Consider the following 11,824-nt stretch of genomic DNA (forward strand, 5'->3'; position numbering starts at 1 on the left):
CGTGGTGGCAGTTGCCTGTAGTCCCAGTTACTCAGGAGGCTGAGGCAGGAGAATCGCTTGAACCCGGGAGGCAGAGGTTGCAGTGAGCCAAGATCGCGTCACTCTAGCCTGGGCGACTGGGCGACAGAGCAAGACTCCGTCTCAAAAAAAAAAACAAAAAACAGCCAGGCACAGTGGCTCACGCCTGTAATCCCAACACTGGGAAGCTGAGGTGCGAAGATCACCTGAGGTCAGGAGTTCAAGACCAGCCTGGCCAAAATACAGTGAAACCCCGTCTCTACTAAAAAATACAAAAATTAGGCCAGGTGCAGTGGCTCACACCTGTAATCCCAACACTGGGAAGATGAGGCAGGAAGATCACCTGAGGTCAGGAGTTCAAGACCAGTCTGGCCAACATACAGTGAAACCCCGTCTCTAGTAAAAAAATACAAAAATTAGGCCGGGTGCAGTGGCTCACACCTGTAATCCCAGCACTTTGGGAGGCTGACACAGGTGGATCACCTGAGATCAGGAGTTTGAGACCAGCCTGGCCAACATGGAGAAATCCTGTCTCTACTAAAACTACAAAAATTAGCTGGGCGTGGTGGCACATGCCTGTAATCCCAGCTACTCAGGAGGCTGAGGCAGGAGAATTGCCTGAACCCAGGAGGCAGAGGTTGCCGTGATCTGAGATTGCACCACTGCACTCCAACCTGGGAAACAGATTGAGATTCATCTCTCAAAAAAAATTAAAAAAAAAAACTTTCAAGATGGAAAACAATTTTTTTTATATAATAAAGAATTGAAAGACAAAAAAAAAAAAAAAGAACCAAATGGAAATGGAAAGTTTGGAGTTAAAAAGCACAAAAACTGAAATGAGAAATCCACTAAAGAGGTTGAGCGACAGATTTTTTTTTTTTTTTTTTTTTTTTGAGATAAGTCTCGCTCTGTCTCCCAGGCTGGAGTGCAATGGCTCAATCTCGGCTCACTGCAACCTCTGCCTCCTGGATTCAAGTGATTCTCCTGCCTCAGCCTCCCGGGCAGCTGGAATTGTATGTGCTCACCATGCAATTTGAGACTAGATCAATAGAAACTACCCAACGTGGGGCCGGACACGGTGGCTCATGCCTGTAATCCCAGCACTTTGGGAGGCAGAGGCGGGCGGATCATGAGGTCAGGAGATCGAGACCATCCTGGCTAACATGGTGAAACCCCGTCTCTACTAAAAAAATGCAAAAAAAAAATTAGCCAGTCATGGTGGCGGGCGCCTGTAATCCCAGCTACTAAGGAGGCTGAGGCAGAATGGCGAGAACCCGGGAGGCGGAGCTTGCAGTGAGCCAAGATTGCGCCACTGCACTCCAGCCTGGATGACAGAGCAAGACTCCATCTCAAAAAAAAAAAAAAATGCAAAAAACTAGCCAGGCGTGGTGATGGGCGCCTGTAGTCCCAGCTACTTGGGAGGCTGAGGCAGGAGAATGGCATGAACCCAGGAGGCGGAGCTTGCAGTGAGCAGAGATCGCGCCACTGCACTCCAGCCTGGGCAACAGAGCGAGACTCTGTCTCAAAAAAAAAAACAAAACAAAAATTACCAGGACATGGTGGCACACGCCTGTGGTCCCAGCTACTCAGGAGGCCAAGGCAGGAGAATCGCTTGAACCTGGGAGTTTAAGGCTGCAGTGAGCCAAGATTGCACAACTAGCCGAGATTGCACCACTGCCCTCCAGCCTAGGTGACAGAGTGAGACCCTGTCTCAAACAAACAAACCAAAAAAAAAAAAAAAAGCTTTATTTCAAAAAGTTTGCCTAGGGCCAGGCATGGTGGCTCACGCCTGTAATCCCAGCACTTTGGGAGGTCTAGGCTGGAGGATCACTGTAAGTGGGGAGTTTGAGACCAGCCTGTCCAATATGGTATAACCCTGTCTCTACTAAAAATACAAAAATTAGCTGAGCATGTTGGTGCGTGCCTGTAATCCCAGCTACTCGGGAGGCTGAGGCAGGAGAATTGGTTGAACCCAGGAGGTGGAAGTTGCAATGAGCCGAGATCATCGCACCATTGCACTCCAGCTTAGACAACAAGAGTGAAACTCTGTCTCAAAACAAAACAAAACAAAAATTAGCTGGGTATGGTGGGACACACCTGTAGTCCCAGGTACTAGGGAGGCTACAGCAGGAGAATCCTTTGAACCCAGGAGGCGGAGGTTGCAGTGAGCCAAGATCGAGCCACTGCACTCCAGCCTGGGCGATAGAGCAAGACTCTGTCTCAAAAAAAAAAAAAAAATCAATACAATTAGACAATTTAGATGAAATGGACAAATTCCTAGAAGTTCCAAGAAAGACACAAATTACCAAAACTGACTCAGGGACTTTGCAGATGTAGGTAAGTGTGGACCTTGGATGGGAAGATAATCCGTTATTACCCAGGTGGACACATTTACTTATTTATTTTATCTTTTTTGAGACGTAGTCTCACTCTGTCGTCCAGGCTGGAGTGCAGTCGCAGGGTCTTGGCTCACTGCAAGCTCCACCTCCTGGATTCAAGCAATTCTCCTACCTCAGCCCCCCAAGTAGCTGGGATGACAGGAACTCGACACCACATCCGACTGATTTTTGTATTTTTAGTAGAGACAGGGTTCCACCATGTTGGCCAGGCTGGTCTTGAACTCCTGACCTCAGGTGATCTGCCCGCCTTGGCCTCCCAAAGTGCTGGGATTATAGGCGTGAGCCACTGCGCCTGGCCCAGGTGGACACATCTAGTCACATGGGTCTTTAAAAGCAGAAAACTCTTCCTAGCTGTGGTCGGAAGGATGCAGTGTTGCTGACCTTGAAAAATGCAGAGAATGGCCAGGCGCGGCGGCTCATGCCTGGAATCCCAGCACTTTGGAAGGCCGAGGTGGGAGAATCGCTTGAGCCCAGGAGGTCGAGGCTGTAGTGAGCCACAATCACGCCATTGCATTCCAGCCTGAATGACAGAGAGAACCTGTCTCTATTAAAAGAAAAGAGAAGCCAGGCACGTTGGCTCACACCTGTAATGCCAGCATTTTGGGAGGCTGAGATGGGTAGATCACCTGAGGTCAGGAGTTCGAGACCAGCCTGGCCAACATAGTGAAACTGAGTCCCTACTAAAAATACAAAAATTAGCTGGGTGTGGTGGTGGGCGTCTGTAATTCCAGCTACTCAGGAGGCTGAGGCAGGAGAATTACTTGAACCCAGGAGGTGGAGGCTGCAGTGAGTGGAGATCACACCACTGCACTCCAGCCTGGGTGACAGAGCGAGACCTTGTCTCAAAAAAAAAAAAAAAAAGCCATTACGATGTGCACACACAGATCACGAGGGTTACTACATAACGACACATGGCAGATGTCAAAGAATAACTCAAGAGACGACTGCACAGAAACGGTTTCTGCACGTATGAGGGAGAGCAGCTATGACATTTGGGATCATCTGGTTAGCTGGCAACTTCCCACATGTCCAGCCTGGGTCATCTGCCCTCAGCACCTGTCCAGGGCAATTAAAGAAAATACTTTTTTAGTTATTTATGGATTTCCTGGAAAGCCCGGATGTTTGAGCTGCAGACTGCGTGTGAGCCCCAATCCTTCCATCAGCCTCCAGGTCCACACCACTTCCCCATTCAGAAGTTTCTCAAAACAAAACAAAAAACAAAACTCTCGATCAGCATGTCCTATTAAATAGAAGCTTAGAGAGAAATGGATAAATCTACCATAAATCTACAATTAGGGAAAGATTTCAGCATCCTCCTCAATTATTAACAGACCAGACAGACAAGAAACAAACCAAACAGTAGGTCATCAGATTTGAACCACACAATTTATTAACAAGCATGATTTGTGGCCTCATTTATAACCAGCCCCCACCCCAGCACTTGGTGCACATTCTTCTTAAGCACAGAATTTGGCCTCAAGGTAATATTTTAGGAATAAATAAAAAGAGGCCGGGCGCGGTGGCTCACACCTGTAATCCCAGCACTTTGGGAGGCCGAGGTGGGCGGATCACGAGGTCAGGAGTTCGTGACAAGCCTGGCCAACATAGTGAATCACCGTCTCTACCAACAATACAAAAAAATTAGCCGGGCGTGGTGGCGGGCGCCTGTAATCCCAGCTACTCGGGAGGCTGAGGCAGGAGAATCGCTTGAACCCAGGAGGCAGAGGTTGCAGTGAGCCGAGATCGTGTCATTGCACTCCAGCCTGGGCAACAAGAGCAAAACTCTGTGTCAAAAAAAAAAGAAAGAAAGAAAGAGATAAAATTTCCCCTTAGATCTGGACCTTTTGATACAAGCCGATGCTCAGCGGGTGTTGTTGACTGACAGGTGGATGAATGGCCCACGCTTGCCGGCAGGTGACACCTCCAGGTTGGTGCTCTGCGGGAAGGGGAGCTGACAGTCCTGGGGGTCCTGCCTGGGGAGCAGTGGGCACCCCAACATTCACCCATGCAGGGACTGGCAAACACACCCCCACTCTGCAGCTCTCTCTGTTACCACCTTGAAGCCAACACAAAGGCCAGACCAGAGCTGGGTGTCCCTCTGTGTGGGCTCCTGGGACAGATACTCGCCTGGGAGAGGTGGGGCTCCTTCTCCCAGCTCCTTCCCCTAGCCCTGGGGTTGGGGTGGACAGAGCTGGGCTGAACTCAGCCCTGGTTCCCAGCGCTGGCTAGCCGGTCCTGCACAGCCCCAGGAGGCAAAGGTTTCCTGGTAGCCCCCACCCCCACCCCGTGGAGCCGGACCCCTCCCCGAGACTCCAGGAGCAGCGGGAGTCCTCAGGACCCTCTGGGCAGGACGGGGCAGCCCTCTCGCTAGCGCTCCCACCCTGGGCCCAGGACCTGCGCGCCGAGCTCGAGCTCCGGGGAGCCGCTGCTATCCGCCCAGAGATCCCAGACTTTCAAGCGGCCTGAATCCCCGTCTCCACTAGACGGCCCTCGCCCCCGACCACAGACACCAACCACCAGGGCGAGAATGGATGCGAGGCGTGGGAGAGAACAGGACACCCTCCGGGAAGCCGCAGGACCTCTGCTCAGGGAGCTAGCGGGGCCCCTCCGGGGACACCGGCGCTGGCGGGCGCGGTCTCCGGGCTGAGTTCAGGCCTCGAGGCCGGAGGATTCCCACTTGCCAGGGGCGCCCGCCGTGTGCGCTCGACTTGGGGCTTCTGGCGCGGCCCCGCCTCCACCTTCGCGGTGCCCCCACCTCGACTGCGCCCCGCACCGGCGTGAAACCTCCTCGCTGCCCTCTGAGCCCCCTTCGGGACTGGTCATCGCCGCCCCTGCGCTCCTCCCGGGCAGGCCCGGGTTGGGACTGCAGCGGGGCCGGCGACGGGGACAGAGGCTCGGGGCGGCCTGGGGGACTCAGGGCCCAGCCGCGCGCTCAGCCCCCGGCGACCACAGAAGCCACCGGCTGGGCCGGGCGCGCCACAAGGCGGCAGCAGCGGGGCTGCCGGGTGCGTCCCAGACACCGGGGCTGTGGGAGGAGGCGAGAACCGTCCCGAGGCAACCGCCGCTCCCGAGGAGACATGGCGCAAAAAACGCCCAAAGCATCTTCCCCTAAAGCCCCCGTGGGCGCGGTGGGCCCATCCACGGGAGGCGTCCAGGAGGGCTTCCGGGAGGCGGCGCGTGGGGAGTGCGGGGTGTGGGGTCGACTGGCGTGGGGCGGGCGCTCTGCGCAGAGGGTGCGGGTGGGCGGAACTCGGGGCACAAAAGGCCCCAGGGAAAGGGAGGTCGCGCAATCGTGGTGACCAGGGGACTGGCCATGGGCTAAGGGTCCCACGTGCGGAGAAGAGGGGGATGGGGAGAGGCCTAGGCACCTCCCGCTTGCCCCGCGGGCTCTCGGTCACCCAGTAAGCCCAAGCCAGGGCTGGCCGGCACGGGGTTGGGGGGTCCAGGAAGGAGGGGGAGAGGCTGCCTGAGGCGCCTCCGCCTCCGCTCCCCTCCCCTTACTGTCAAGACACACCAGCCTTGAGCTCCTGAAAACACGACCTGAGTGAGGGGTGGGGTGGGTGGAGAAGACAGCCAGAGCCCCAGCACTGTCATGGTTGGCTGTGGCCTCCTCCGGGGTCATCTCCAGGGGGGCCAGAATGAGAACCCCACTTCAGCACTGAGCAACACGCGACCACCCCCAAGAGGCGGGGTCACGTCCCAGCTGTGTGACCCCGGGAATTGTTGGCCCTGAGATCATCCTTGTACCATGGGAACCCACCTCTTGGGGCCACAGGGAGAACGCACCAGACCATGCCTGGGACGCCCAGCAGGGCAATGGGCGAGTTTGGGAGGGAGGTGGCTGCTGTCCTGCCGCCCCCAGGGACAGACTCCGGACTCTGAGGCGGGTGTGGACCTGGAAGCAGAGCTCCAAGCTGATCCGCACCCACCAGCCGGGCAGCCACAAATTCACTAGAAACCTCAGGGGCCTGCACCAGCCCACAAGGTCCCTGGTCGCCCTCCTACTGCCGCCATCAACCCAAACGTCCCGTCCTGCGCCTCCACTACAGGAGGTTCACCGTGGCCACCACCTGCTTGCAGCCGGTGACGGCAAACTCGCGGCCAGCCACGCGGTAGAAGCTGAGCTGCGCGGCCAGGTTCTCCGCGCGGGCCCGGTCAGGAAAGAAGCCCTCACCCGCCATCTCGTCCCGGAAGCAGCTGACCACATCCCGCTTCTCCAGCAGCAGAAACGGCACGATGGCCGCGGCCTGCCACAGCGGATGCTCCCGGGACAGCACAGCCAGCAGGCTGGCGCGCAGGTCTTCTTCCGCCTGCGCCGCTGCGGCCTCGGCACTGCGGGAGCCGTCGGGGCGCAGGGGCAGCGCGCGGGACGCGTTCTGCAGCACGAAGCGCGTGACCTCGGCGCCACCCGCGCCACTGAGGAGCACGTAGATGGCGTTGTGGAAGTGGTGGGAGCGCTGCGGCTGCAGGAAGCCGTGCAGCTCGTCCAGCAGCGGCCGCGGCATGAGCTCCACGTCGTCCAGCACCAAGAGTGGGGTCTTCTCCTCCGCTTCGGCCTGCGCCACCACGTCGGCCACGCGCCGCGCCAGCTCCTCGCGGCAGTCCTGTGCGGCGCGCGCCTCGGGGCAGTGGTGCCGCGCATGGTATTGCAGCACGAGCGCGCTGTCCTCCAGCACCGAGCGGAAGTGGCGCGCCAGCAGGCGGCCCACGTGGCTCTTGCCCACGCCACTGGGCCCGTGCAGCGCCAGGAGGAGCGGACGACTGTGCACATGCGTGGCCAGGTAGTCCCGCATCAGCGCCACGATGCGCGATACGGCAGCAGGCTGGCCGAACACCGCGCGCTGCAGCGCTTTCTCCAGCCCGTCGAGGTCATAGCGCTGCGCGTTATCGTCCAGGTTCTCGATAGCGTTGAGAACTTGGAAGCCCACGATGGCGACTAGCAGCAGAAGGCAGCGCTGCGCGCGGCTCCTGTGCTCCACGCGCGGCCGATACTTGCGCGAGGTCTCCGGGTAAAGCACCAGGCGACTGCGCCGGCGCTTCTTGCGTGGCGTCCTGGAGGGTAGCTCCGCGGGGCTGTCGAAGGTGAAGAACTTTGGCTGGTCCAGGTCCGCGCGCGGTGCCCGGGGGCTGCAGCCCGGCCTGGGCGCCCCGGTCCCGACGTCGGGCCCCCCACCCGGCTGCAGGAGGCGCCGTTTGCGTAGGACACACACCCGGCGGCGCAGGCGGAGCACAGCGCGCACGGGCGCGATCACGCACCGGCCCGAGGCTCGGGGGGCCGCGGCAGCAGGCTCCAGGCTGGGCTGGCCGCGGTCCATGTCGCAGGAACGGCGCTCCGCATACAGGTCGCCCTCCCTGCAACGGGAAGACGGGGAGGGTCTCTGGACTCCCGCCACTGCCCTTTCCCGCGGGCCCCCGGAACCGGTCCCCGGAGTGATCTTACCCCCTGGGAGTCCCGTGGGGTGCGGCCCGGGCTGCCCCAGGGCCAGGGCCTGGTCGCGGCCTCGCCCCTCAGACCGGCAAGCGACCCCTCCGCCCCTCCGCCCCTCCGCAGGGCCCCGATGCAAATCTCTCGGGTCTTCCCATAAACGGCCGCGGGCCTTGAGGAAGTGGCGGGGTAGAGGCTTATCTGGTGGCCGCCCCGGCTTCCTGGAGGAGTCGTCGAAGGAGTCAGTGGCCGCCCAGGCGCCCACTGGGGTGAACAGTCACCCCCGGACCCTGCCCCCGCCCGCGGCTCCCACTGGACTGGGCCGTCTCCCAAGGAGGGGCCGCGGGAAGCAGAGGCCTGAGCGCCCAGGAGTTCAGAGACGCCCCCACACGCTCCAGAACACTTGGCGGGGGTCTGGCTGGAACTTATGATTTTGAGAATAGGCCCGGTCCCCGTCCCCAGGCTCAACCCAGGCCTCCCAGCCCCGACTCCAAAACTGGGGTCCTCCCAACACCCCTCCAGTGAACGAGCTGAGCAGTGCAGGGAGCCCCCCGGAGACTAGTGGAGGTGAAACGAAAAGATGGACAGAAAGAAGAGGCCGGTCGGAGCAAGAGAGCCACTGACTGGCAGGAACTGGGCCCTGGGCCCCAACCCACCCCCTACCTGCAGCTGGTCCACTGCCCTCAGCTCCGCAGGCCCCTGCCTGTGCCAGACGCTGGGGCCTGAGACTCCAAGCAGGAAATGCGCCTCCCAGGGCAAGGGGGTGGGCCAGGGGCCTCCTGGGCCAGCTTCGGCCTGGAGGGGCAGCGACACCTGTGGGTCCCCAGGGAGCGGCCGGCCGGAGCAGAGGAAGCTCTGGGGAGGTTTCCGCTTCTATGCAAAGGAAGTGAGTCAGGGGGTGCGGCCCAGGCGGGACTTGGGCTGGACGGAGGCGCCAAAGGGGGGAGGCCTGGCCGGCTTGCCCAGATCCCCTGGCCGGAGGTCACATTCCCGCTTCAGTTCTCTAGCGCTCAGAGCCCTCCTGGCTTGGTCAGGCTCAGGACACCTGGTGAGGCCGAGGGCCCCTGCTGCATGCCGTGCCCCCACCCTGGGCTCCTGCACCTCAGCCTGTCCTCCAGGGCCCCCACCTCCCCCAGGTTATCCCTTCCACCTGTCACCCCACACACAGGGCTTACAGCTGGGGGGAGGGGGCTCCAGGCCCTGTGTAAGCACGGGGGGAGCAAGGCAGCAGCAGAGGGGGCGGGCAGGGTCCTTTGCCCAGCTGCATACCCCCAATCCCTCTCTTATTACTCCTCTCCCCGTTTTTTCATTCCCCTCCTGACCCCAATCGGGGGCCCCCCAAAGTGGGCTCATTGTCTTTCCTTTCCCCCTTCCTCCGTCCCCAGCCTGGAGCCCCCTGCCCAGGACAGGCCAGCACACAGACGGAAGTTCTATCACGGAAAAAAACCACGTGCGGCTCAGGGTCCCTGTGGGGGTTGGGGAACAAATTTAGAAACAACTTGGGCCGGGAGCCAGGAGCTGGAGCTCTGGGCCCTTCCCCCTGCCAGCCTGCCTAAAGGACCCTGGACTCCTCCTACCCTGGCCCAGCCTGGAAGCCGCTTTCCAAGGAGGGGCAAGGTGGCCGCTCCAGCCACACCAGTGCTGCTGGCATTCAGCTCAGGACCCCGCAGTCCCAGGGACGCCCCACTCCTCCCAACAGCCAGCCCGGGCCTGATGGTTCCAGCTGTATATTCCTCACACACTGCACCCAACCAGACGGGCTCCATCGGGGAAACCGGTCGTGGGTTGGGGGTTTCCATTCTCTCCAGGGTATGGGGTCTACCGGACTATCACGCTCCCCTCCAGGAGCCAGGCCTAGGGCTCCCCTCCCCTGTGCAGGGGGTGCTCGGGGACCCGGATCCCCAATTGTCGAGGCCGCGGGGGCCGCACACACCAGGTGGAATGCCGGTGCTCTTTGGGCCTACTCCCCGGCCTCTGTGGGACCAGAGCGGAAGGAGGTTGGCTGTCCAGGCCCCGTGGCCCCAGCACGGAGGTTGGGGTCCTTTGGAGGCCTCAGGCTTTGAGTCTCGGTGCTTCTTCTGACACAGAGAGGACCCTGGAGGGGAGGCCCTCGGGCAGATGCAGGCTGACCGAGCCCTGGAAAACCTGCAGCACAGCCTCTGCCCTGCCTCCAAGTGCACCCAGGGCTGGAGCTGCTTCTGCCAGAGGCTGGCCCAGCAAATCCTCAGGCCAGAGCCCTCTGCAGGAAAGGGACTCGCTCAAGGGGTGCCCCAAGACCTGGCCCTATGGGTCAAAGGTGAATCTGAGGCCTGGGCCAAGGCCTCACCCCCTGCACTTTCTCCCATCTACCGGGGTGAAGGGAGCCCCAGAACCCCAGCTCCCAGGGCCATCACCATCTCCTGTGATACCCAGGGCCACCCCCAATCACACCCATTCCCATTCCAGGAGGCCTCCCCTCCCGCCTCCCTACCCAACCCAGCCCTGCCGCTGCGCCCAGAATTCATGTCCATCACCCACCAACACAGTACATGTTCTCAGCCTCTGAAAGGACTTCACCCTCACTGCTTCCCCCAGCCCTTGCCAGCAAGGTTGTTTTTCCCAAACCGTGGGCAGCCTCCCCACTCCTCCTCCCAAATTCCCCATAGGTCTCACTTCACCAGACGATGCCTCCCGTGCCCGGGCCCTCGGTCCTCCCCCACCAAGTCCTTCTCCCTAACTTCCCAGCAGCGTTCACACCCGGTCACTCAGGCAGCTCTGCTCTTTCTGCCCCTAAAGGCTTTCGCTACAGTAACCATGCGCCCCCGAGGCTCAGCCGTCCACGCACGGTCCCATCCCAGTCCTTGCAATTCACACCCTCCACCTCACCAGTCCCTCACCCACGGGCTCCTCACTCTCTGTCCTTCACCCCCCACCCGTAGGCCTGGCACCCCCTGCAGGCGCCCTGGACAGGACGCGCCCGCTGCCCAGTGACCAAACCAGGCACCCGGGTCCACTCACTGACCATTCCTCCTACAGTCAAGTCCTCTACTCGTCCTCTCCCCTGCCACTTCCCCCTATCCTGCCTCCTAGCCCAAGACCTGAGAAAATGGGAGGCAGCAGCAGTGGACTCCCAGTGTCTCCTCAGCCATCACCCCAGCATCTGCGCCCATCAGCCCTCCTCTGAGGACACCCCTACTGTGCTGAGACCCCGGCCACCTGCTCATTCAGTGACAGCCCAGCCCCTGGACCATCTCCACTCCTCACCCTACTGGGTCATTCCCATCAGCCCAGAAACATCTATGTCTTCTATCTTTGAAAAAAAACCAGGCCGGGCGCGGTGGCTCACGCCTGTAATCCCAGCACTTTGGGAGGCCGAAGCAGGTGGATCACAAGGTCAGAAGATCGAGACCATCCTGGCTAACACAGTGAAACCCCGTCTCTACTAAAAATACAAAAACTAGCCGGGTGTGGCGGCATGTGCCTGTAGTCCCAGATGCTGGGGTGGGGGGGGCGCTGAGGCAGGAGAATGGTGTGAACCCGGGAGGCAGAGCTTGCAGTGAGCCAAGATTGCGCCACTGCACTCCAGACCGGGCGACAGAGCGAGACTCCATCTCAAAAAAAAAAAAGCAAAAAAAGCACGCACTCCTGGCCGGACCTGACCTTCATCCCACTCCTTAGTGCCTCTCAGCTGGGTCTCCAGGCCTCTCCTGCTTCCTCAGCTCTCCCTCCAAAGCACTGTTCCTCAGCCCCTCCTCCCTGGGCTGTGGGGCACCCAATCTGCTGCCAGCTGCCCCCCCCCAACCCCAGCTGGCCAGGAAGGCCCGCCCAGAGCACACGGCTGCTCTCCCTCACCTGGGCTGATCTGGCCCAGTCAGTAGCTCAAACACCACTCCCTGTGACAGCATCCAGATCCACAACCTGGCCCCAATCTCTTCTGAGCTCCACACCCCCAAACCCATTGCATGTGCCTGTCAGACAAGCCCTTCATCTTCCCGTCACAGCC

General features: G+C 60.1%; 1 protein-coding gene across 2 annotated transcripts; it reads right to left on the reverse strand.

The window, feature by feature from the left end:
* Nucleotides 1–3,777: 3,777 nt before the first annotated feature.
* On the reverse strand, nt 3,778–9,004 carry TOR4A (torsin family 4 member A). Of its 2 annotated transcripts, none has more exons than XM_034929638.3 (2): nt 8,506–9,004; nt 3,778–7,769 (listed from the first exon to the last, which is right to left on the reverse strand). In XM_034929638.3, exon 2 carries the CDS (start codon nt 7,730–7,732, stop codon nt 6,461–6,463), a length of 1,272 nt encoding a protein of 423 aa, XP_034785529.1. In that variant the 5' UTR covers nt 7,733–7,769; nt 8,506–9,004; the 3' UTR covers nt 3,778–6,460. The 2 variants fall into 2 exon arrangements, with proteins under 2 accessions (XP_034785529.1, XP_034785530.1); XM_034929639.2 differs by lacking the exon at nt 8,506–9,004 and adding an exon at nt 7,858–7,899.
* Nucleotides 9,005–11,824: the final 2,820 nt, after the last annotated feature.

The sequence above is a fragment of the Pan paniscus genome, chromosome 11 (genome assembly GCF_029289425.2).
Source record: "Pan paniscus chromosome 11, NHGRI_mPanPan1-v2.0_pri, whole genome shotgun sequence".
Taxonomy (NCBI): Eukaryota; Metazoa; Chordata; class Mammalia; order Primates; family Hominidae; genus Pan; species Pan paniscus.